General features: G+C 36.7%; 4 protein-coding genes and 1 pseudogene across 6 annotated transcripts; 2 read left to right on the top strand and 3 right to left on the bottom strand.

Moving 5' to 3' along the window:
* The first annotated feature begins 3148 nt into the window (after positions 1 to 3148).
* On the top strand, positions 3149 to 6014 carry LOC110705138. The gene is made up of 2 exons (XM_021882980.1): positions 3149 to 3928; positions 4054 to 6014. The coding sequence occupies exons 1-2, from the start codon at positions 3223 to 3225 to the stop codon at positions 4824 to 4826; spliced, it is 1479 nt and encodes a 492-aa protein (XP_021738672.1). The 5' UTR covers positions 3149 to 3222; the 3' UTR covers positions 4827 to 6014.
* Positions 6015 to 7317: 1303 nt separating this feature from the next.
* LOC110705139 lies at positions 7318 to 10936 on the bottom strand (annotated as a pseudogene).
* Positions 10937 to 12118: 1182 nt separating this feature from the next.
* On the top strand, positions 12119 to 15594 carry LOC110705141 (sugar transport protein 1-like). The gene is made up of 3 exons (XM_021882985.1): positions 12119 to 12958; positions 13101 to 13423; positions 14128 to 15594. Exons 1-3 carry the CDS (start codon positions 12823 to 12825, stop codon positions 15232 to 15234), a joined length of 1566 nt encoding a protein of 521 aa, XP_021738677.1. The 5' UTR covers positions 12119 to 12822; the 3' UTR covers positions 15235 to 15594.
* Positions 15595 to 15689: 95 nt separating this feature from the next.
* On the bottom strand, positions 15690 to 18127 carry LOC110705142 (purple acid phosphatase 2-like). The gene is made up of 8 exons (XM_021882986.1): positions 17827 to 18127; positions 17512 to 17712; positions 17297 to 17408; positions 16953 to 17182; positions 16727 to 16865; positions 16418 to 16638; positions 16194 to 16315; positions 15690 to 16089 (listed from the first exon to the last, which is right to left on the bottom strand). The coding sequence occupies exons 1-8, from the start codon at positions 18028 to 18030 to the stop codon at positions 15897 to 15899; spliced, it is 1422 nt and encodes a 473-aa protein (XP_021738678.1). The 5' UTR covers positions 18031 to 18127; the 3' UTR covers positions 15690 to 15896.
* A 647-nt stretch (positions 18128 to 18774) lies between these two features.
* On the bottom strand, positions 18775 to 24675 carry LOC110705140 (ABC transporter E family member 2-like). 3 transcript variants are annotated; one of them, XM_021882983.1, is made up of 13 exons: positions 24545 to 24675; positions 23519 to 23640; positions 22977 to 23062; positions 22738 to 22835; positions 22536 to 22653; positions 22365 to 22454; positions 21824 to 22128; positions 21512 to 21707; positions 21248 to 21433; positions 20812 to 21081; positions 20303 to 20548; positions 19942 to 20077; positions 18775 to 19174 (listed from the first exon to the last, which is right to left on the bottom strand). In XM_021882983.1, the coding sequence occupies exons 2-12, from the start codon at positions 23619 to 23621 to the stop codon at positions 19958 to 19960; spliced, it is 1818 nt and encodes a 605-aa protein (XP_021738675.1). In that variant the 5' UTR covers positions 23622 to 23640; positions 24545 to 24675; the 3' UTR covers positions 18775 to 19174; positions 19942 to 19957. The 3 variants fall into 3 exon arrangements, with proteins under 3 accessions (XP_021738675.1, XP_021738673.1, XP_021738674.1); XM_021882981.1 differs by having other exon boundaries at positions 23519 to 23673; positions 24545 to 24674; XM_021882982.1 differs by having other exon boundaries at positions 23519 to 23673; positions 24581 to 24669.
* Between the last annotated feature and the right edge of the window lie 58 nt (positions 24676 to 24733).

Consider the following 24733-nt stretch of genomic DNA (forward strand, 5'->3'; position numbering starts at 1 on the left):
CATCATAAAAGAGCGAAGTGAAAGAGGAAAAGAGATAATTAAAAGGCCTCGGCCCCAGCCGAAGAAGCTTACCATCCTTAAACTTTCGGCTGAGGCCGACAGCTGCTAGCATGTTCTCTTGGAAAACATAATGCGTATCGGGGAGCCAAGTATTCGGGATATGCTGCATTCGGCCGCTGCCCCCCCCGGTTCGGCAGCTTGCCGAAGATGTTCTGTTGATTAAGGTTCGGATCTGGGCCGTTATCTTAGGGGGACCTAAACTTCCCATGTCGGGATCAGGCTCAGCAAGATACCGGGGAGCGCTGAAGACGCAAGGGTGACTCGGGTCCGTGGGTGCCCTAACCCAAATCCATTGACCTCTCCAGTCCTTGTCTGAAGAGTCGTTCGGCCACATGGTTAGGTACTGGGGCCGAGACTCGATCCGGTACCACCCAGAACCGTGACTTCCGTGCCCACTTTGAATATTTGGCACTAGCCGATGGAGCTTTTTGAAGCAGTGCAGGTTCGGCACATACCTGAAGAACTTGCAGACCCATAAGTATGTCATCACCCTTCGGATGCTAATGGGAGTTAGCTGACATAGGGAAATATTGTAATGGATCAGCAAGTCTCGGACGAATACGTCCAAAGGGAACCTCAGCCCATACTGAAGTTGTCTTGTGTACACCCCCACATACCCCGGGGGTGGACGATGGATTCTATCGGATGCCACGGGCATTCGGCACCAATACCCATCAGCTTCAAGGATGCTGTAATGCAACTCAATTTGTTCGGCAAACCGATACTGTTCGGCATTCTCCACCCACCATGAGTAGGGGCGGTTCTTTATCATGGCCGAAGCTACTTCGGCATCCTCCCACTCCGAAAACCCGGGAAGGATATCCCAAAGGACAGCGGGAACTTCATCGTCCCGCCCAGAAGCGCTCGGCCCCTCCGTTCTCCGAGGAGGAGCCGAAGAAATGGGAGTCGCCCTAATCCCTTCAGCAGGGTCAGACTCTGCTCTTTGTCCATTCTAGGTCCCAATCCTGTTCCTGGGATCGGGAATTGGCCTTTCTCTTCTTGGAGCACGGGCTCTACCTCTAACTCCTCTCACCATTGATGAATTTCGATGGAAAAAGTCGAAAAAGGGGAAGGAGTTCAAATTCGAAGAAAAATAAACTAAAATCAAAGGAATTTACCTTAATCTGAAGCGAAAGTTGCCGATTTACGAATTGGTAGTGACGAGTCTCAGTTTCTAAGCTTAATGCTCGGGGAATTTGCGAAGTTTTGATGCGGGTTCTTGGGTTCTCTTGAGAATTCTGGGTTTGTGTTGGTGAATAAGTGAGGAGAGATGACGCGCCTCTAGTTATATCTCCAAAAATGGGAATACGGGAAGTCCGCGTTTCAATTTCTCTTAAATACCCCACTAAGTAACCGTTAAACACACGACCTTGCGATTAAACCGCCCATTATCCGTCCAACTTCCACAATTATTCGCCTTAACTGTTGTTATCTCATTAATTACGGTTTAAATTCAAATTTTTGGATTAATTAAATCATTCACTTCCCTCCTTTTCTGATTAAATCAAACCCGACCCGTCATCCTTCCAAATCGGGTCTGGGGGGCAAGTTGTTTGGGTCCAATTTAGTCCAATTGGGCCTAGTCATTAAATGATCCAATTAAAAGCCCAAGGTAAAGGTTCAACTCTCTAATTGTGCTAAAGTCAAAGATCAGTCCTCAAGGCAAGCCAATTGGGCTAAGGCCCAACTTCTCCATATATGCAAAGGTATAAAAGCCATCAATATTACATTTGTACATTCATTCAACAAAGCCTCAAGCAATTAATTCTCTTGCATAGTGTTCTCTTTCTACACACTGTACAGACTTTAGCATCGGAGGGGCCTTCCTCGGCAACACCCCCGAGGCTAGTTTACGTGTGTTTACTGTGCAGGAAACCTTCGGCCCAACATCACTTGGACCGAATCCAGTCTTCTCCACTTCGTCGGACCTTCGACAAGGTCCCATTGTTTTCACCCGAAACAAAGTCTATAAAATCCCGAGAATCAGTTAGATTGATCAATTATATGGCTATTTTGGAAATATGTTGCACGCACTAGCTAGAACTGAAGAGATTGTTCATTTCACCAACTTGGTTGGTTCCTATTAAGGTGTTGGGCATCCTTTATTGAGTCATTACGATGCACTGGTTGTTCTTGTCCATATTGATGTACACCCACTAGAACACCAGTCACCACAATACTATTGTTCATCCTGTGTGAAAGTATCCAAAAAAGAGTCTTATATGTAACTTCATGTTTAGGCCAGCTTGGTTATTGGACGAGTTGGGTGTAGATCGATAGTTGGTGTGGATTGATAACAAGTTGGGTCAAAAAAGGGTCATTTTGTATATTACAAAGCAATGCAGGCCGCGGGTTAATAGTGGGTTGATGCTAGTCGAACACATGGGCGAACCAAACCAGCGGGTCCAAGATTATTAAACACCCTAGTTACCACACCCATCAATCTTGATACCATTATTAGAAACCATGTGTACAATAGCGGTAAAGGTAATAGCTTTATCCCTAAATCCCCTCCACACCCAAAACCCCGAGAACTAGGCATTACGCTTACTAAACATTTCCTTTTGCAAGACAAAGTATCATTTGCTAATCTTCTAATCACTGTTACAGATAAACATTTTTATTTTCCCCTCAACTTGATAACTAACTTCATTAATAGTCAAGAATCCTTTCAATTTAATATAACTATTTCTCATTAGTCAAGTAAGCTTTGGCTAAATGTCAAAATAAAGAAATACCCCTTTTCTTCCTTCATGTTAAAGTGATTCCAATATTATGTAAAATGCAAAAAGCTGCACCATGGATTAACAATCAAACAAAAGGTCGGTCCATTTTATATTTACACTTCAGATACATAGAAATTTAATTTTCTGATTTTAAAGCTTATTCTTGTATGATAATTGCATGTGTATGTAATATGACTTCAACTCTTCAAGGAATATATTTAACTTTTGACCCAACAATTAATGAAAATAATAAATTAATATTAATTATGAATTCATCAAGCTTGAGTTCCTACACTTCCTAGTTCTTACACTTCTATAAAAGCAGTTGTTTGTTTTAGGATATATCATCATCAGCCCTTGAATATTAGTAATTATAACTTAATCATAAGTATAACTTACAATATTCATTAGTGCTATAATCAACTAATTAAGAAAAATGGGTTTGCCCAAGATGATTTATCTTGGGTTCTTTGTTTTGTTTTTGGCTATCATGGCCGAGGCAGCAAGTACTCCACCAGGAATCGCTAAAAACCCTTCAAGAGCGTCGTGTAATAAAAAGGAGTACAAGATGTGCTACAACTTGGAGCATGTTTGTCCTAAATTTTGTCCTGATAGTTGTGAAGTAGATTGTGCTTCATGTAAGCCAATTTGTTCTTCTACTTCAACAAGTGAACATCATTCACCTTCGGGATCATCTTCTGCAGCATCATCCGCTGCTTCATCTGCAGCATCATCTGCTGCCTCATCTGCAGCATCATCTGCTTCTTCATCCGCAACATCATCAGCATCATCAGCAGCTGCAGCTGCAGCTGCAGCTGCCGCTGCTGCATCTTCTGGTTCTTCCTCCTCTTCCTCCTCCCCCTCTTCATCATCATCTGGTGGAGGAAAAAAGAACTCTCATACATCATATTACCCAACACCATCAACTCCTAAGGCACCAACACCTTCTCCTTCTACTCCATCATCGCCTTCAAAGCCTACTCCCTCGACATCTTCTCCTCCTTCCTCTAATGCTGGCTACAGAAAGAGAGCTAAATGTAACAACAAGAAGTACGGACAATGTTATAACCAAGAGCATGTATGTCCTGCTAATTGCCCTACTTCATGTCAAGTCGATTGTGTCACTTGCAAGCCTGTCTGCAGTAAGTTATTTTTTTTTTTTTAATCTACTAAACCATATTACACTTACACTTTGTATTTTTGTTTATGTTTTGACTCCTACTCCTTATTAAATTAGCCACTAATTGTATGTTTGTGTACAACGTAGACTGTGACTATCCAGGAGCCATATGTCAAGACCCTCGCTTCATAGGAGGAGATGGTATCACCTTCTACTTCCATGGAAAGAAGGACAAAGACTTTTGCCTAGTGACCGACCCCAACCTCCACATCAACGGACACTTCATCGGTAAAAGAAATGCAAACATGGGACGTGACTTTACATGGGTTCAATCCATTGGAGTCCTCTTCGACAACCATCGTCTCTTCTTAGGCGCTAAGAAGACCTCCGTATGGGATGATGCCAATGACCGCCTTTCCTTGGCCTTCAACGGGGAGCCAATATACCTAGAAGAAACCGAAGGCTCTCAATGGTCATCCACCTCCACTCCTTTAGTCACCATAACAAGAACAAGTAAGACCAACGAACTTATCGTTGAAGTCCAAGGAAAACTCAAGGTCACGGCTAAGGTTGTACCTATTACTGATGAAGACTCTAGGGTGCACAACTATGGTGTTACCGATGAGGATCGGTTTGCTCATCTTGATCTCGGGTTCAAGTTTCTATCATTAACCGGAAAGGTTGATGGTGTGCTAGGGAAAACTTATGCAAATGATTACGTGAGTCGAGTTAATACTCGAGTATCAATGCCGGTTATGGGAGGAGAAAGGGAGTATGCTAGTAGTAGCATTTTCGCCATGGATTGTTTGGCTTCAAGGTTTGTTGGTGCTCAAGAAGAGACTTCATTGCCAACCATGGAGCTTGCTAGCATGAACTGTGGTAGTGGGATGAATGGACGTGGGGTTGTTTGCAAGAGATAACTCAAAGTATTATTTCCATATATGTGATGGAAATGTACAAGTAATAAGATTTATTTATTTACTTCCTCATATAATAAAGTACATAAGTATATGTACAAGGTTGAATGTCCTAAAGAATATTCAGCATTTTATAGTATGGTTGATATATGATTGAGAATTTGAGATATATTTGTAACAAAATGTCTTCAAATACGTAGTATATGTTTTTAATAAAAATAATTAATACGTACATTTTACTACCAAGTTTATATGCCATACTTATGTGATTTTGCATAAAATTTCTCACACAACAAGGATCTCTGCCAATTACCAAAGTTTTTGAGGATGTGAGGGTTGCATAAGAAATTATTGGCTTTACAATTACAAGTATATATCACCCATATTTTTTATTTTTATTTTATTTTTTTTGAATGAAAGAATCTCCGGCATTATATTAAGTTAAGTTAACTTCCGCCAACGATAATATGCGGTGGAGAAACGAACCCATACAATGATACAAATGTACTCCAAACGCCCAAAAACGTACCGTACGTCTCTCATCTAGCAATTATATGGGATACAGTATTACATACTCTTTTCACATTGAGCAATACTAAAATAGTCAAATAGTGAGCTATATATCTAAGACAATATCACCCATACATTATTAAGGATAATGATGTCCTTTTTGCGCGAAAATGGTATGGATTAAACAAATAACCAAGTCCAAAATTCAAAGTTCTTGAACTCAGACTAAAACGTTCCTATTCCTTATATAGTTATACCTCTTTTCTCCCCTCCCATCCATCTTCTCCCTTCCGCTCATATTTTCCTTTACTCTATAATATTTCTCTTGTAAAAAATTAAAAATATATTAATTTTATGATCTTTTCAGATCATTCTTCATTATAAATCATTTTTAAAAAAATGTTTTTCGTCAAAACAAAAGAAGATAGTATAAAATTATCACCTAAGTTCTTGAAATAAGTGCATGTCTCCTAATGACCAACCAAAGTCTTATATTCTTCTTTCTTCCTCTCTAAACTTTTGTTCTTCAGTCAAAAGTCAAGTGAGATTTTTCCATAGTCAAGCTGAACATCTGAGCCATTGTTCTCGTTCTTGTTCCTTCCATTAATGCTACAGTGAGTGAGATCATTTATTGAGCATTTTCTGTTGGTGCAAAGTCCTAGAGCTGATAAAATTCAGCCCGGCCCAGCCCCCTCCAAACGGGTTGATTTTTTGTCCTTGGTCCGGCCCGATCCATCATCTAATCACCTTTGTGCAAAGAGTTCAAACAGGAAGATGGTGTATGTAGATGGAATAGAATTCGAGCTTTAGATATCAAGACTCGAGACTTTAACCAACTAATCTAATTGACATCCATACTTGTTAAAAGATGAAGTACTTAACTTTACCATGTCAGAGCAAACGCGGCAATGGCCTCTATTGAGCTCTATAAATAGGTAAAATAGCCAAATTGCCTCTTCCAATCCCAAGTGAAACAAAATTGAAATATTCATAATTACAGTTAAATTTTTTTATTGCAAAGTTAATTCTCTAAATTTTCCTCCTCTGTTTCATCCCCTATACAAGATACAACCACCAAGAGTCACCATGGCGCCACTTACACCGCCATGACTGTCATTCTGATTACCATATACCACCCCCTTCCCCTCATTCAATAAACATTATAACACTCCCAAAGCATGCCAAATTACAACCAACATTTCTTAGAAATCTTGTAGGTCTTCATTACCTACATGGTTGCATCCTAGAATGACCGAAATCATGTAAAATTTTCCTACCCCAGTTATTCAAAGTGTGTAACAAGATCTTAACTCTGCATTCAGCATGTCAAGCTCACTAAACTCTACATTCCTATGCCCTTCTAGCCCAAATCAAACACAATCCACATCACCTCTTGCCAAGAAACACATCCCTGAGCACCAAGAAATACCGCCTTTTTCTCCCTCAATGACCTCTAATCTTGAGCTCCTATCTTCAGTGACATGCTCTGAAACCGAAAGCTCAATCCATCAAAAGAAAAGGCACAGGAAGAGAAGGGTATGGAAACCCAAAGGCTTTCTGGCACAGATGGTGCACAAAGGATCTCAAACTCTTGAAGAGACAAGCCACTGTATGTCCCAAGTAGATAATCAAAAGAAGGATGGGAAGAATTTAATTATTGTGCAAGCTCTCTTACCTGTCGATACAGCAAAGATCTTTGATCTAAATAAACCCCATCCAGCAGAGTTTGAAGAGCCGGAAACACTTTCTCTAACGCTAAAACACTAAAGTTGCAGCCTTGCAAGTTGGCTACCCCCCACCCCTTCGCATTAAGTGTATTGCCTTTAATCCTTTCCCAGATAAACAATATACGAGTATGATGTAGAATTGTAGCGCTAAATCCTTAAAAACTTTGCTTTCATCTAACATAAGCTAAATATGTTTACAATACAAATTCTACTTCCTTAGAATTTCAGAGAAACGCAAGGGTTTCCTTTACCATCGAAGATAAACTCGTTGCATACTTTTCTGTTCATTAGCGGAATTTACTTGTTCATCAACAAGTAACAAGCAGAAAGCTTTCTTATGACTTATAACATCAGGTTCAGATAGCTTAAAGGATATACAGGGGAATTGGAAACTGTATGCTTTATGTAACCTTTATTACTCTACCATTAGTATACATCTTATGCCTTGTGATCGTTATAGGTTAAACAATTACACCTAACAAAGCACACAAAGAAAAAAAAGAAATAGATGAGAGAACGAGGCACCTTGCAGTATGTTGAAGAATGTCTAGTATCAAATAACAGCATTAACAGATTCGGCAACAGGATGCCAGAATCTATTGAAAAACCACATTGAATCTGCTTTCACAGAGGAACCATCTTGGTTACGGTGCCAACTATAGTAAGCATGAGTCCGATTCTTAATGTCAAGAATGGCATGTCCGAAGCTGGCTTCTCGAAAAGCTGAGTAGAATGGCTGTGGTTCTGTCATACTGCAGATTTATATATTAGATGTTAGGGCCATTATTAAGAGGGGAGAAAATAAGGAATGGTATTAGATTCATAAACACAATAAATTGGTGTAGTTGTCTTACTTCGTTGCTAAACCTTCTAGATTTCCTCCATCTCCTATTGTTATGTAAACAGGAGCAGATTGGTCTTCAACTGGTCTGCATTCTCCATTGACAATGGTGTATCCAATATTCGATACACGTCTCTGCATTTCATTTCAGAAGTTAAAATTATGAAAGGCAGAACACTAAATTCATTTCTATCAGTTGGGTTTGTTCTTTCGCCTAAATAATTAATTCAGGGAAAATAAGGCCTAATCAGAAGGAAAAAAAAGAATGAGTTAAGGATCGATAATTAGTTTAGGTACGTTCAAATTAATTGAGACAAGGGCTAATGCAATAGTAAGTTCAAATAAGGGACTTTTGGTTTAAGAAAATGAAGCTTTAGTGAAGTAAAGACAAATCGAACTTACTGATCTCTCATAAGCATGAACATGACCAGCAAAGACGATATCAACTTTGTATTGGACAAACCAGGGCTCATACATGACTCTCATCGACTCTCCTTCCATGTAATGGTAATTGTAGCTATTGTACCATGGAGAATGCACCAGAACAATTAACCAAGGAGTCTCATTCCTGTTAACCTTTGGTAACTCCTCTTCAAGCCATTTATACTGCGGGGTGTACTTTCCTGCAAAGGAGTAATCACAGTTATAATAATTACAAAGTAAACTGCTGATAGAAAGAGTTGTTCTATTCTCCAAACACAAAGAGTCATAAAACAAGCAAGGGTTTATATATCAAACATGATGCTTGAAGTTTGATGGTCATTGTAACTATGCAAGAACTGAGAAGTTTTAAAATGCAGAGTGACACTGTCCAAGCATTAGTTTGAAAATTCGGGAGCAATACCAAAACTTATATTCCCAAATTTTTTTACAGAACAATCAATATGTTTCCATATTTTAGATTATTATTTAAAACCAATAAGCTTCAAACATTTTAGAACTATCCTTAAAAAAGACTCATCAACGTCTCAGTACTCAAGCTGCTAGATCGCGTAAATAAAACTCAAAGTTCTCAATATTCTTGTGTACTTTTTACTTTTAAAAGGAGATTAAGGACTTTACCATATGCGGAGTATGATGATAGAACGATTATGTAAGCAGGGCCTCTCTTGATTGAGTACCAGAACGGAGCTGTACTGTTTGATGCTTTGTAAGGTGTGGGATATCGGTTCTTAAATGGTTTGAAAGGCTTTGTTTCACCCTGTTACAACATAGCTGATAGTAAGTGTTTCTGTATAGCTTAGCAGTGTGCACACTGAAGATAAGTTAGAATAAGGAAACTATATAGATGCAAGAAAACAGACTTCTAGAAGCTTAATTTGTTTAACTTAATTGGTTTTCCAAAGAATAAGTTCAAAGGAAACAAAGGTTGAAGTATATACAATTTCAGGAGCAAAATCAATCTCATGATTCCCTGCAGTCCAAATCCAGGGTTGGTAGGCGACGCTTCTCTCAACAAATCTAGCCCAAGAATCCCATCTGTTATTATCATGATTGGGATAATTATCTGCATATGAAAGATCCCCAACAAACAAAACAGTTTGCCCTTTGATCGGGTTTTGTTCATAATGTGTTAGAGTCGCGTTTGAATCATAACTTTGTCCTAGATCACCTGCAAAAATGACTCACACTAATTGGATCAGGGTAAGGAACTTCAGACATATATCATGTACAAAAGGCAATCATATTGCTCATTACTCTAAACAAAATCGAGGAAGTATTAGCCATTCTCAAAGATCCATGAATACCGAAAGTCTAAAATAGTTACCTACCTATAAGACCAAAAGCGTAACGAACATCAGGACCAACTTTAGGTGGAGTCTTGAACCAGAATGTTCTTGGGGTTTGTCCAACACCTACTTCATAGTAATATTTAGTGTCATACTGCAAAACATTCCAAAAACAATATGCTAATTAATTAATGTTCTAATTTAATGTACTAATACTCCATAACACTCCATGTCTGATATAAAAAATGCATGTACAGATTCACAACAAGGATATTTTACAAATAGGTAAACTACACCAAAAACGACACGAAAATTGTTCTATTGGACCAATTTGTACGTTTTGGACCATAGTTTGTGGGGATTAGCGAATTAGGTAACACTATTAATAATTGAAGACTCTCAACATTAAAATATCACACCAATTTCTAATACTTTAGAACTGAATTAAAAAAAAACAGGTTCAAAATCTAACCTCCAAATTTTTTAGGGTACAGTGATGTATATACCCAGAAGTATAATTATGATACTTGTACTTCGACATTTTGCCCTTAATAGTTTTCTTCTTTTCGCTATTCTTTTTCCAGTAAACCACCTCATTTGAACCTGGTTCCTCCATTGTTACCCATGAAACTATCATTGCTTTTCCTTCATGATCTCCTTGAGTAATATGAACCTTCACACACCATACAAAAACCAAAATATATTCAATTAATTTTCATAACTCAAAAAAAGGAATGATTCTATCCCAAATTAAGACTATACCCATGATTCATTTGAGTGAAAAGATGCAAACTTTGGATTATAAATCAAATTTAACTAACAACTAAATGGGTATTAATTTCATCATAAAATAAGCAATTATGTGAATGTAGGGACTCGGGGTGGTACACAAGACCTCGGATCAAATCTCGTCTACATCATTACCCTCGGACTTTAATTATAACTACGAGTAATGATTAATGGAGAGAAAGAAAGAAAGAAACCTGTTGGGGAGCATTGTAGCCTGGAGGAACAGAGAAGACATCACTATCAAGAGGCATATCAATTGTTTTTTTCCACTTTTCTGACAAAATTGCTTGTTTTTCCTCCATGACAAATCAGAGCTTGGTTTAAAATCAAACCCAGAATAACAAAAACCCATAAAATTGAACCAAATTGGGAGGAAGATTGCAATGGAGCCATTTCTATTCAATTTGAAATTTTGGAGAAAATAATCCCCAAAATTTAGTATTTTCGTCCCCTTTTATTAATTTCTTCTTATATTTATAGCATTTTTGCTTTCTTTGTGAATAGGAAAATATTGCTAGGAGAATATTCAAAGAGTATAAAATCGCATATAATGTGAATATGTAATGTTTCGGCAAAAAATGAGCTAACCGGGCCTTGGAGGGGTGTCTGAGAACCTCGAATTTGGGCCTTGAATGGACCTGCAAGTTGAACCCGGGGCAGAGCCTCCGACGCCCAAGTTAGTTGCCAAACAATGCATATTTTGAGAGGAGTTTAGGGGAGAGAGTGGAGGAGTATGGTCATCTTAGATGATAAGAGTGACCTCCCTTTACTTTATGCCCTTTGAGGGGTATTTATATGAGTACATAAGTGGGTTTATGAGCCCTAAAATTACATATGCAGGCCGTTGAAGGCCATATTGATGTATTTGACTTATTTGGGGCCTTTTATACCTTTTTTATGCCCTTTGGGCTTATATGGGTAGAGTTACCCAAGACTAAAATGGGTATGACCATTTTAGTACCCAAACATGTGATTTATGTAATTGATTATTGGTTGATTAATATAATTAAAAAAGTTTTTCAAAAAAAAAAAAATATAATTAAAAAAGAAAAAAAAAAGTATGGGTATCTTTCATGATTGTGAAAGTCAACTTTCGACTTTGAATAATGAGAATCTTGAGATTGCGTAGGGATGATAAGGTTTGGGCCGTTTTTATCAAAATATGCGAGTATTTTGCATTGCTTTTAGAAAAAGGCAACAGTTAATCAATTGATAAGTTTGTAATCTTACAATGTTTTTTGGTTTGTTATTCTTTTATTTATTCCCACGATTTCGGCATTTGGTTTTCAAGACTTTCACAACAAAGAAATGTTCCTTTAAATCTCTTTTGTGATCGTCTATATAAAAATTAATCAGAATCTAATAGTTGTAAATTATGTTGGACACACATATTTTCATTTTGTCTTGAGAATTTTGATATACAAGTAGTTTTTTCTTATGTTCAAATAAGTTAATTGGGAACTTCTTGATTTCACATTATCTATTTCAAGGAATGTGTGGAGTCTAGCAAACGAACGTTCATCAATGGGCCTATTAGAAAACTATGCAAGATGGCCAGCCTGTAAAGCCCATTACAAATGAGTCTAGTCACAATTCACAAATCATGAAATCAATGATATCTATAATTTTTAACTGCAAAATTATGAACCTAAATCCAAATTGAACCTGAATTTAGGTGTTTTGATTTTGAACCAAATCTGATTTTGTACCATATTTTAAATTAATCCAACAATATAGGCATATAGCAATGTTCAACCACTTACTATATACGAAGTACATTATAATGAAAACACGTGATAACTCTAATGAGATATTTGTACATAAATTCTTGTCAAATCTAAGAGAGAGAACTCAAAAAAAAAAAAAAAAAAAATAAACTTTACTCCGTATAATAAGAACAAATGAACAATATTAGAGTGTACTCTAATGCAATTTTTTTTAGAAACTTGACAAATATTTATCTCCTTTTTTTTTCACTTTCTCAATCATCTTCCTCAGCAGTAGTAATGGCAATTACTTTCTTTCAAAAAAAAAAAAAAAGTAATGGCAATTACTAAAATATGTCCAAAAAAAATAAATGGCAATTACGTCTACAATTCACTTATTTGATGCATGCACCACGTCTAGATTATCTATCAAACGTACGTGTAAACTTTCCTCGTTGTGGTATGCCAAGTTTCCAAAAACATTTCCTACAAAATAAAATTCCAAAAATATGCATACTTTATGTATTATAAATACACCCTTCATTCATTTATTTGCAAAAAACATCATAATACTCCTTTTCTATAATAAAAAAACTAGCTATTATACGAAATATTTGTTAAACACTCTTTATTTTTTACTTTAATTCAATTCAATTCCCTCTAAACTTTAGCTCTTCACTCTCGCAGAAAAACAACATGCCAATACCATCAGGAGGATTTGTTCCTCAACATCAGAAAGAGTACCCCGGAAACGCAACACCTTTTGTGCTAGCAACATGCATTGTCGCGGCCATGGGTGGTTTGATTTTTGGTTACGATATAGGAATTTCAGGTAATACACTACCGGACAATATATATTCCATCCGTCTCAAAATAAAGTATTGCATCAACGTGTCAGAAAAATAGCTATTGGTTAAAGTTACAATTACTCGTGTATTTCTAATGTGTTATTGTGTACGTTTTATTTTTGTTAGGGGGCGTGACATCTATGCCGTCGTTTCTAAAGGAATTTTTCCCATCAGTATACAAGAAAGAAGAGCTAGACACTTCAACAAACCAGTATTGCAAATTTAATAGTGAAACCGTTACATTATTTACTTCAACATTATATGTAACAGCTTTATTAGCTTCTTTGGTTGCTTCAACTGTGACAAGGAAATTGGGTAGAAGAAGATCCATGTTATTTGGAGGTCTTCTCTTTTGTTCTGGTGCTATCATCAATGCTTTTGCACAAAATGTAGCTATGCTGATTATTGGTCGCGCTCTTCTCGGTTTTGGTGTTGGATTTGCTAATCAGGTATTTAATTACTTAATTAAAAAACTAATTAATTACACATCTCAAGTTAGACAGTGCAGACGAGTACTTAAGTACTTGTTTATTTTATTCTAAGATGTCAAGAATTGTTTATTTTATTCTAAGATGTCACCAAAAAGTTGTCATACTTCCTCCGTTTTTAAATAGTTGCAACACACTTTTTCACGGTATTTAAAGTATGTGGGGTTCATATGGGGTGAGCGGTTGTGTTATCTGACAGTTAGGACTGTAATCTAGTAGATCATGTGCTTTAATAAGGGAAATATTATAGTTTTTCCTCAAAATAACGTCCATTTATGGTGTGTTCGTTGCAAGTATTGTGACATTTTCATTTTAAAAAAGTGTTGCAAGTATTAAAAAACGGAAGAAATATTTTATAATTTCTTATAGTATTTTTTAATTTGGTGTAGTATGTTATGATTTTTTTTGAGGAAGTAGTATGTTATGATCATATTGAAAAAGTTCTTGTATTTTATAATTTCACAGATTATATTTTAATTTGGTGTAGTATGTTATGATCATATTATTGATAAACATGCAACTAAGTCTTTTGCAGAGTATTCCAAGGAATTATATGTATTTGAACTATAAGTCTTTTATAAATTTAATTAATTATAATCTTATAATTACATTATTACTAATTTATGCTTAATTTGTGTCATTGTGTGATCATGAGCATATAACAGTCAGTACCACTATACCTAGCTGAGATGGCACCATACAAGTACAGAGGAGCACTGAATATTGTCTTCCAACTCTCAATCACAATTGGTATATTAGTAGCCAATGTTGTAAACTATTTCTTTGCCAAAATTTATGACTGGGGTTGGAGGTTGAGCTTAGGAGGAGCCACAATTCCTGCTATGATCATCATTATCGGGTCCATCGTTCTCCCTGACACTCCAAACTCCTTGATTGAGCGAGGGATGTATGACAAGGCCATCGAGAACCTTAGGAGGATTCGAGGAATTAAAGAAGTAGACAAGGAGTTTAATGACTTGGTGGAAGCTAGTAAGGCCTCGAATAAGGTGGATCATCCTTGGAGAAACCTGGTTGAAAGAAAGTATAGGCCTCATCTTACAATGGCAATTGCAATTCCTTTCTTTCAGCAGTTTACTGGTATCAATATCATCATGTTCTATGCCCCCGTCCTTTTCAAGACTATTGGATTTCATGACAATGCTTCGCTAATGTCTGCTGTCATCACTGGTGCTTTCAATGTGTTGGCCACTTTTGTTTCCATCTATGGTGTTGATAAATGGGGGAGAAGGCTCCTTTTCCTGCAAGGCGGGGTTCAGATGCTCATCTGTCAAGTAGTTGTCGCGATTTTTATAGGAGTTAAGTTTGGGGTGAGTGGCAACCCAGCAGCACAACTTCCCCAATGGTATGCAATGCTGATTGTGCTCTGCATATGCTTGTATGTCTGTGCTTTTGCTTGGTCATGGGGTCCACTCGCTTGGCTCGTGCCAAGTGAGATCTTCCCTTTGGAAATTCGTTCTGCAGCACAAAGTATCAATGTATCAGTCAACATGTTCTTCACTTTCGTCGTGGCTCAGGTCTTCCTCACCATGCTTTGCCACCTCAAGTTCGGCCTCTTCCTCTTCTTTGCCTTCTTCATCTTTGTTATGTCCGTGTTTATCTACTTCTTTCTAACCGAGACCAAGGGCATACCCATTGAAGAAATGAGCATTGTGTGGAAGAATCACTGGTTCTGGTGCCGCTTCATCCCTGATAATGATGATAATGACCTTGAGATGGCCAAGAACAGGCAGCCTCCCAAGAGCATCAATTGAATCTTATCCGATTGTGTCCATTAGACTGACAGAAAAGTTTTATTTACTTCATTTATGCTAATATTTACTGCTTTGCTACTTATTTCTTTATTTGTTGTTCATTACTGGCAGAATAAATTTGATTTTAAATTTTTGGTCAATGTAGTGTAATGGATTCATTACTAAGTACTGATATTCATATATTCAAGTATGTTCATTACTGATCAAATTTGCCAAGTGCATTTTTTTTTTTTTTTTTTACTACTTTAACTTCACATTTCACAATAGCACCAAAACATATATTTGTCGAAATTGGACAAATAACCAAGTACTCGAGAATCCCAACCCCGGTCATCTCATGTAAAGAAAAGATTGATCAAAATTATGGAAGATTCATAGCAAGGATACATCATCCAAATGCTCAATAACAAAGGAAGGAAGAAGACTACAATTGCATAAAATGAGGATCACAACGGTTTTTTAACCAACCCTTTTCTGATTGCAGCTATCAGAACTTATAATATTATGTTTTAAAAGTGCAATTTTGTTTAGTGAATGATGTAAAATTAACATAGGAATAGTATGCACCAACAAAGCATTACTCTATGATACAAAATGGGAATACACAAGTTAATGAGATTATTCTGTGAGAAGAAAATAACTCTTTTCTGTTGTGATCAACATCAATTGTCAGAGGAACTGTCCTCAGGCATCCAGTATCTGTTGTGTAGCCACATGGAATCGGCTTGGACAGAGTAACCATCTTGGTTACGGTGCCAGCTGAAGTGAGCATGAGTTCGGTTTTTTATATCAAATGTTCCGTGCCCAAAACTAGCCTCTCTGTAAGCTGAGTAACTTGGTTGGGGTTCAGTCATGCTGCAAGCAAAATAGGGCCAAATAAGTTCAATTTCTTTTCAGCACTTGACCAAAAAATATGAAGAATTATAGGCAAGAATTGTTATAAGTTGAATTGATCTTACTTGGTTGCTAATCCTTCAATATTTCCTCCATCGCCAATGGTTATGTATACTGGAGCAGAACGGTCCTTTACAGGGTTGCATAGGTTATTTGTGATGTTGAATGCAATATTAGACACTCGTTCCTGTGAAATGGAAAACAATTAATTAGCCATACAGACTGTTTGTATGTTCACGCTCTAATTGTGAAAAATTAGACCATATAAGACTATACTTAGATTACTTACAGATCTTTCATATGCGTGCACATGACCAGCAAAGACCACGTCGACTTTGTACTGCACTAACCAGGACTCATACATGACTCTCATGGTCTCCCCTTCCATATAATGGTAGTTGTAGCTGTTGTACCATGGCGAGTGCACCAAGACGATCAACCAAGGTGTTTCACTTCTGTTTACCTTAGGAAGCTCATTCTCAAGCCATTCATACTGAGGGGTGTATTTACCTAAATCAAAATTTCCAATTATTACAGTAAGGACTTTTTCCCTTTTTGAACTAATTTTTGGTAACATAATAGCTTTGATACTTCTTACCATATGCAGAATATGAGGACAAGACAATAATGAATGCTGAAGCTCTCTTGATTGAATACCATAAAGGAGAAGTGCTCTCTGAGGCCTTATACGGTACATGATATCGGTGAGTGTAAGGCTTGAAGGGCACTGTTTCATTCTGCAGAAGAAAATGCTGATAGAATCAGAATTTATGTACATGTTTGAGTGCTTTCAGTACATGTTTTAAAATGTTAAGAGTGCTTACAATTTCAGGGGCATAATCAAGTTCATGATTTCCGGCTGTCCAAATCCATGGTTGATAAGCTGCACTCCTCTCAACAAATCTTCCCCAAGTGTCCCATCTCACATTGTCATGAAATGGGTAGTGATCAGCATAAGATAGGTCCCCAACAAAAAGAAGGGTCTTCCCTTTTGTTGGATTCATCTCATAATGTGTAAGCGTCGTGTTTGAGTCAAATGTTTGGCCGAGATCACCTGCATAACAATTCAAAACAACAAAGGAAGTTCAAAAACCAAATTATTTCAACACAATAGAAACCATTTTAATTCTTCATTTGGCATTTTATTAGTCAGAAATCAATTTCTTGCCTATGACACCAAAAGTGTATGGTACATCAGGACCAACTTCTGGTGGAGTCACAAACCAGAAAGTCCTTGCATATTTTCCAGTCCCAACTTCATAATAATATTTGGTATTATACTGCAAATATTTATATACATACACATTAATTTAGAAACAACTCTATTCTATTAAAAGTTTGGAACGAACAAGAACATAACAAACCAAGAACAAGGTAACTAACCTCCAAGTTTTCAATGGTACAATGATGAATGTAACCAGAAGTGTAATTGTAGTACTTGTATTTGGTAACTATGCCTTCAGCTGTGTACTTATGTTGGCTGTTTTCAGTCCAATACACCACTGAACTAGAATCTGCCGCGATTGGAGTAACCCAAGACACAATCACACCCTTTCCATTATGATCTCCTTGTGTTATATGAACCTTCAAACAAAACAACCCGAAAAAACAATCTCAACAACGGAGAAAAAAATACAGCATTGACCAAGAGGCAAAACACCCAGCTCAATGCTGGTAGGAAGATATCAAGATAGGTACCTGTTGAGGAGCATTATGTCCTGGAGGTAGTCTAAAAACATCACTGTCAAGAAGCATATCAACAGATTTTTCGACTTTCCTGACGAAAGCACTTGATTTTCCTGCATTGCTAACCAGTGCTACATTCAGAATTAATCCCAGAACCAAGAGAGCACCTGAACAAGGACTATGATATATCTTCATCCCACCCATTTTGTATTGCATAAACTTTGAGGTACCACTGCAGACATATATATAGTTTCCAAAATGTATAATTAAAAATGATGAAATGAAAATTTAAATGTTGTTGAAATTGTTAATTAGCCAATAAATCAACTGGAATATCCATAAAAGTTGAGAATATACTCATTAAGAAAGATGAGTTTTGTCTGTATATACACTAATTAGTTGAATTTCCAAGAAGAATCACATCTGATGCCATCCGTTAAACTAGGATATGTGACAATAATTAAATTTCGTTGACCAATAAATTATTAAAAAGTTCCTAGTTTGGTGACAGTACTTTGTAGGACATTTCACATTATCTTTCTGATCAAAGAGCCTTTTAAATTACTTTTTTTGGGGTTTTCCTTTTACACTGTATCTGGGTAGCTTCCTTTAAGTCAATAGTTATTTGTCTTCCTACCTCCGGTTCGTATTATATGCAACTTGGATGTAGTCTGCATCCGAGAGCCGATACAGAATCTACAGGCAAATCACAGAGGCAGATGACTCCTGCAGCTCAATATAGCAGATATCTAATAATTTGCAATCACAAGTGTACTTCGAAATTGGTTAGACGTGCTAACCAAAATTTTATTGAGGTTGGGTGCAGAATTCGTAAGTTTTATCCACTGCGAATTAGTCAAAATTAACATGCAATTATTGTTTCACTGGGAGGCAACTTCGCAAGTTAAAAAAATGTGTAGCTCTAACAACTTCGTCAAAAAGAGAGGAATAACCCTAAGATTTGCACAAAAAATAACACGCACTATTAGATTTTATCAAGAAAACATTATTGATTTGTATCACTTCAGTATAATCAAACGCCCTCAAAGACAAATCATCATCCTGATTCAAACCAATGCCAAAATTGGCCAAGGCAAAATTCACTCGCGCTAAAGCTAAAATCTTTATCTAGCCCAAACATGGTGCAAAATTTTATCACAACAGAAGAGATCTAACACTAATGAAATAACAGTAACAGATCACGGAAACAAATAAATCAGTATGCGAGGAGGAAAATCTGAAGGCCACCCTCGATCACCCCAAAATTCAAACTATCACCATCACCCTCAGCTCCAAAATAACAATAGCCAGCAACAGATCAAATGCTGCAACTTCTTCTTGAGATTGCTGGCAAAAATTCCTGCAAAGATGCAATCAAATTACAGACTTCAGCTGGTGGGAACAAAATCAAAGATAAATGCAAAGGGCATCATTTAGAATGGAAAACGGCAAAAGGTTATTGGAGTATGCAAAATGTCTCAAGCCGATATAAATCTCGCATAGGGAGCAACTTTTTTGCAATTCACTATCATACAAGGCAAAAGTCTGATTATACTGAAGTTACGGCATATCTGTCAGAAATTACGGCATTGGCAGGTTAACATTATTCATGATATATTGGTAATACGGAATGATTATTTTACAATATGAGACTTCAATAATATAAGTAAAAACATATTTTGTGTTGTGATTCAAGTCCACCAAACCAAAAAAAAAAAAAAAAAAGTAGTTTGACTGGAGAAACAAAGCAAAGCATTATTTAAATACAAAACAAAATAAACAGGGAGTAACACATGACTTTGGACAGAGTAAACAAAAAGATTATCATGAAACTTTTTTTTTTTTTTGAGGAAAGATTATCATGAAACTAAGAGAGCTTCACGTTTTTCACAATGTTGAAAACCAGATTGCAAATAGCTTTTCCATCTATAAGCTTGCCATAATTCTCCTACAAAGACCCCAAATGGCGACAAACTCTGCCGAAAAAACAAAGACAGCATAGGAACATTCCACCAAAACAGCAGAGCCTAAGTTTAGCCTCCAAAACCAGACCAAGGACAAGCACAGACACTGAGACACAGTTGGACAACAGAACTAAGACTTACTAGAAAAGGCAGAAGAGCAAACCTGTGTGAGAGCCAAATCAATCATCCAGGTAATAATAAGTTCCTGCAGATTTCTGCTCCCTGTCCTTAGTGGACTCTAGCTTGTTAATCCTAGGTCGAAAATTAGTTGGATCCCTTCTGAATGTGATATCCAGATGCTGCAATTATTCCAAGGAAAAAAAAAAGTTACAAATTGCATCACTAGCATTAACAAAACAAAGTAAAAAACCACACCAAGCAGAAAATCTTGCTACATCCCAACACTCCCAAAATAGGCCATCTGAGCATGACCCTCAACAACAAAAATCCATTTAAAACTTAATAATTCTTGTGAAATAATCCACAATGCTCAACAAGATAAAGCAAAAAGGAGTGATACTTACAGACAAGAAAAGATTCATTCCAGTCAGCAATGATTGGGGAGAATTTGCAACACAATCCACAGATGGCATTCCTTCATACACAATCACTCTGTCCGCTAGATATGTTGCCATTATAAAATCGTGTTCGACAACAAATGCAGTCTTCTTGGCATGGAGAATAAATCTTTTTATCACCTTTGAAGCAACAATACGCTGCTCAGAATCGAGGTACGCACTCGGTTCATCGATCAAATAGATATCTGCAGGCTGCATAAGTACAAAATGCTTAATGTAATAAGAAGAATCATTTCAATTACTAAAAGCCAAACAGAAGAATTAGTAGCCAATCATTCAATAATATTTCACCATGTATACATCATTATTATGCCCAAAGAACCTGCATACTAAAAAAAAGTTTCCACAACATATCCCACACATACATCACACAGTATCAACCAAGAAATGAGAAATTAGAAGCAAAAGACAGAAGAGACAGAGAGCAAGTGAGCCACACCAACAAATAGGTTTACCTTTCCTAAGCACAAAGCTAATGCAACTCTCTGCAATTCTCCACCAGATAGATTCACAACTTCCTGATCCATTAGCTGCTCAATCTGAAGAGGCTTCATAACATCTGAGATAAATTGGGGGTGAGTATATGAATCCCGTATCTTTTGATGTAATAGACTCCTCACACTATGTTGGAATTTTGGACTGATCTTCTGGGGCTTGTAAGAAACATTGAACTCAGGTATTTCCACATCAGAGCCTTCCACAGTATCAGGCTTCAGTAGACCAGCCTGAAATTTCAGAATTAAAAGTGGGTTAAGGATCCTAGACCACCAAAGATCTCATTTCCATAATAGCATATGGTTTCTTTTTTTTCCAATAACCAAAACCCAGAGTAAATATTTTCCAGGAAAATTTCAAACTATTCATCTCTTAATTAATGTAAGGCAAGAATACCAGCATACGAATAAATGTTGTCTTCCCCGTTCCATTTTCTCCCAGCATCACAATAATCTGTGAGTCAGTAAATTCACCTTCCATAACACGCAGTTTAAATCCACCCTGAGTTTTTGTCATTGTTGGGTATTTGTATCGAGCATATGTCTCAACTTCCTCAGCGTTATCTTGAGGTGTCTCAGCAACCTAAAGAATCACACATGAAATGACTTATAATGGTATGTAAAGAGCAGCTGAAAGTATGTAGTGTAGATGAAAGATTACCTTGAACGTAAGAGACTCAACCCGAAAACGAAGATTTTCTGTAGGTACAAATCCAGCCAAGAATATATTGATTCCTTCTCTAACAGAGAATGGTAGGGTGACAACTCCATATGCACCCGGTTTACCATACAAGCAGCAAATGAAGTCTGAAAGATAGTCTAAAACGCTTAGATCATGCTCCACGACAATAACATAGCTGAAACACACAAGTAAACAACACAAAAAGAGCTTTTCAATTACTTGTTCATCCAGTACAAGGCCCCTTACAAGGCTACAAATACGGTAAGAGAGAGATCAAATATGAATAAATACCTATTGGGTCTAAGCAATGATCTAACAACTTGAGCAGCTTTAAGCCTTTGTTTCACATCCAGATAACTTGAAGGCTCATCAAACATATAGATCTCAGCAGCCTGTATGGCAACAACTGCAATAGCAAACCTCTGCAGTTCACCACCAGAGAGATCTCCAACATTACGATCCAGAACTTTATTCAGCTCCAGATCATCACAAAGTACAACCTTCATATCTCTCTCATCTTTCTGCTCAAGCACCTGTCCAACATTGCCCTGGACTGCCTTCGGAATATGGTCCACATACTGGGGCTTGATAATAGCCTATACATATATATGCAAAATTAAAAAAGAAAAGAGGCAAAACTAAATAGACAAGAAGTGCTCCCACCTAATAACACATCAAAACATATTAAAAAAAAAAAAAAAAAAAAAAAAAAAAAAAAAAAAAAAGAAAGGCACAGAAATCAAAATTACAAAAAATACTCGATGGTAAACTAGTAGTCACCATTTTCAGTAATAAAGGTAAGCAAGGGCTTAAAACTAGAAAGAGTAGCTACCTTCAAATTATCTTCCAATATGCGTGTAAAATAATTTTGCAGTTCAGATCCACGGAAGTATGTTAAGATTTCCTGCCAGTCAGGTGGATTCTGCAGAAAAAACACTAGCAGGTGAATAGGCAGAAGAGATCACGAAACAATCAACAAAAATAGTGATATTGAGCATATTACATTGAACCTTCCCAAATTGGGCTTCAATTTGCCAGCTAAAACTTTGAGAGCAGTTGATTTCCCAATACCATTTGTTCCCACTAAACCAAGAACCTGCCCTGGCCTGGGGACAGGTAGCCTGTAATTGAATGTGTTCACCGTTTAAAACTGAAAGATCAGATGGAACATAAAATCAGTATGTTAGGACCCCAAACCAGCAAACCTGTGTAGCTTGAAAGTATTGGGGCCATAACGATGTGTTGTATCCTTTTCCAAATCTTTTGGAAGATTGATGATCTGAATTGCTTCAAAGGGACATTTCTGCATCCATGATTGAGACATAGAGTCAAAAAAAAAAAAAAAGCAATAAGCAGCACACAATGTAATTGTGGTCTACATAAATATGAGCATATGTTTTTAATATGTATGGGTAAGTAAGAGGGAGCATAGATTATAGCTGACCTTGACACAAATACCACACCCAATGCACAGCTCCTCAGATATAAATGCGAGCTTTGCTGCTGGAGAAACCTCAATACATAGTTTCCCTGGGATGAAGGAAAACAAGTAATAAAGGTTTCATTACAGATCATATAACGTACCAAATCTATACATTAATAAGTGTATCCATCAATCAGTATGACATACATTTGACCTGCTTACATATAAGCTTTCACAAAGTACATGGCTTTTCTCCGTCATCATAGCTCATGAACCAAACTCACTTTCAGGGGAAGGGAGAGGGGGGGGGGGGCAGAACATTTAGAAAACCACTGCCCCCGTGATAAGGTCAGTAAATAAGTCTCTCAAGCAACATTGTCAAGTCAAAAATATATCAGAATAACCAGCAATCACCACCAAAAATATACCACAAAATCTATGTACAACAACAAATATAGATTTAAGCAAATCTCTCAGAATATTTAAAGCAGGTGAAGAAGCCGAAGTAACACTATTGCACCAGAATGATAAATCAAGTTATAATACAGAAAACAAGTGCACACCTGTCTTAACCACAGGACAGCTCTTTTTGCACTCCTGACGGCATTTTTTCGGCTTGCACCGATCAGAGCTCACAATTGCAATACGTGTCAGACGTTCTGACATCCTGCTACTTCTTGTTGTACTAAAAGGAAAACCACCCAATAAGCCTACGCCACTGAGAGATAGAGCAAGACAAGTGAATGACAATAATGGAAGTTACTACTAAGACGTGTAAAAATCTCCTAATTACACGAGATAAAGTGTAAGACTAGTCATAACTCTTAATTTTTGCAAGACAATAAACAAAAGTAACTCAATGTCAACCAGAAAACACAACAACCAAGTCAATAGAAAATGAGCTACAATTTAATAAACAATCCTTAGTCACGGAACAAAAATTAATTACAGCAACTAAAACAGGTTATGAATATGCATCCCTCTATATATTATGATATAAAATATAACACATTTAAAAACTCTAAAGAATGACATAAATTTGTTCTTCAATAATAACTACAATAGTAATCGAAAAACGAGTGAGGAGCCACAGATTCCACAGTTTCTCCACACAATACAATAACAGCACAAGTGATCAGACAGATCTTTATCGATGTTTTTCCACGAAACGATCACAATAGAAGAGTACAATTAGGAATAAAAAATAAATTTGTGATCACCGTGTTTGCCACTTTATAGCACGGCAAAAGCAACCAAATCCATTTTCATTGTTCTATCCTAACATTAAAGACATAAGTAACAAAATTTTACAAAACATTAGCAATCAAATTTGATTCAATTATCAAATTAGGCTCAAAATCACGTCAAATTTTTCTCAATTAAGAACATGAATAGAAATATTCTAGCAACAAAATCGGAAGTTATAATCGTTCATACGTTCAGATTTTATAACTAATTGTTCAATAATCCACCTTCAAAGAACCCTAAATTGACTGTACTGAGAATTAAATTGAAGATTAACACTTGATTCTGAAATTGAAATTAGATTATAACAAAAATAAATGGAAAAAAAAAAAAATTTAAGGTACCTCAGAAGCAACTTTAATGGAGGATAGAAAGCTCACAAGCGTTTCAATGGAGAAGAAGGAGGGACTGAGGGAGGCGTGCAGCGAACACACTAAAAAGCTCTAAAGGGAGAGAAAAGAAACGTAAGAGGGTTTCTAATCTTTTTTTTTTATTATTATTATTATTATTATTATTATTATTATTATTATTTT

The sequence above is a fragment of the Chenopodium quinoa genome, unplaced genomic scaffold, assembly GCF_001683475.1.
Source record: "Chenopodium quinoa cultivar QQ74 unplaced genomic scaffold, ASM168347v1, whole genome shotgun sequence".
Lineage (NCBI taxonomy): Eukaryota > Viridiplantae > Streptophyta > Magnoliopsida > Caryophyllales > Amaranthaceae > Chenopodium > Chenopodium quinoa.

Bases quoted from the DNA above. Each gene is read 5' to 3' on its own strand.
- LOC110705138 (XM_021882980.1), top strand. From the start codon at position 3,223: ATGGGTTTGCCCAAGATGATTTATCTTGGGTTCTTTGTTTTGTTTTTG. The intron at 3,929-4,053 runs GTAAGTTATTTT...TGTACAACGTAG, and splicing joins CACTTGCAAGCCTGTCTGCA to ACTGTGACTATCCAGGAGCC.
- LOC110705140 (XM_021882983.1), bottom strand. From the start codon at position 23,621: ATGTCAGAACGTCTGACACGTATTGCAATTGTGAGCTCTGATCGGTGC. The intron at 23,063-23,518 runs GTGTGCACTTGT...CCTTCATCCCAG, and splicing joins CTGTCCTGTGGTTAAGACAG to GGAAACTATGTATTGAGGTT. The intron at 22,836-22,976 runs GTCAGCTATAAT...TCATGGATGCAG, and splicing joins GGTGTGGTATTTGTGTCAAG to AAATGTCCCTTTGAAGCAAT.
- LOC110705141 (XM_021882985.1), top strand. From the start codon at position 12,823: ATGCCAATACCATCAGGAGGATTTGTTCCTCAACATCAGAAAGAGTAC. The intron at 12,959-13,100 runs GTAATACACTAC...TATTTTTGTTAG, and splicing joins TTACGATATAGGAATTTCAG to GGGGCGTGACATCTATGCCG. The intron at 13,424-14,127 runs GTATTTAATTAC...AGCATATAACAG, and splicing joins GTGTTGGATTTGCTAATCAG to TCAGTACCACTATACCTAGC.
- LOC110705142 (XM_021882986.1), bottom strand. From the start codon at position 18,030: ATGCAATACAAAATGGGTGGGATGAAGATATATCATAGTCCTTGTTCA. The intron at 17,409-17,511 runs GTTAGTTACCTT...AAATATTTGCAG, and splicing joins GTACCATTGAAAACTTGGAG to TATAATACCAAATATTATTA. The intron at 17,183-17,296 runs GCAAGAAATTGA...ATTGTTATGCAG, and splicing joins ATACACTTTTGGTGTCATAG to GTGATCTCGGCCAAACATTT.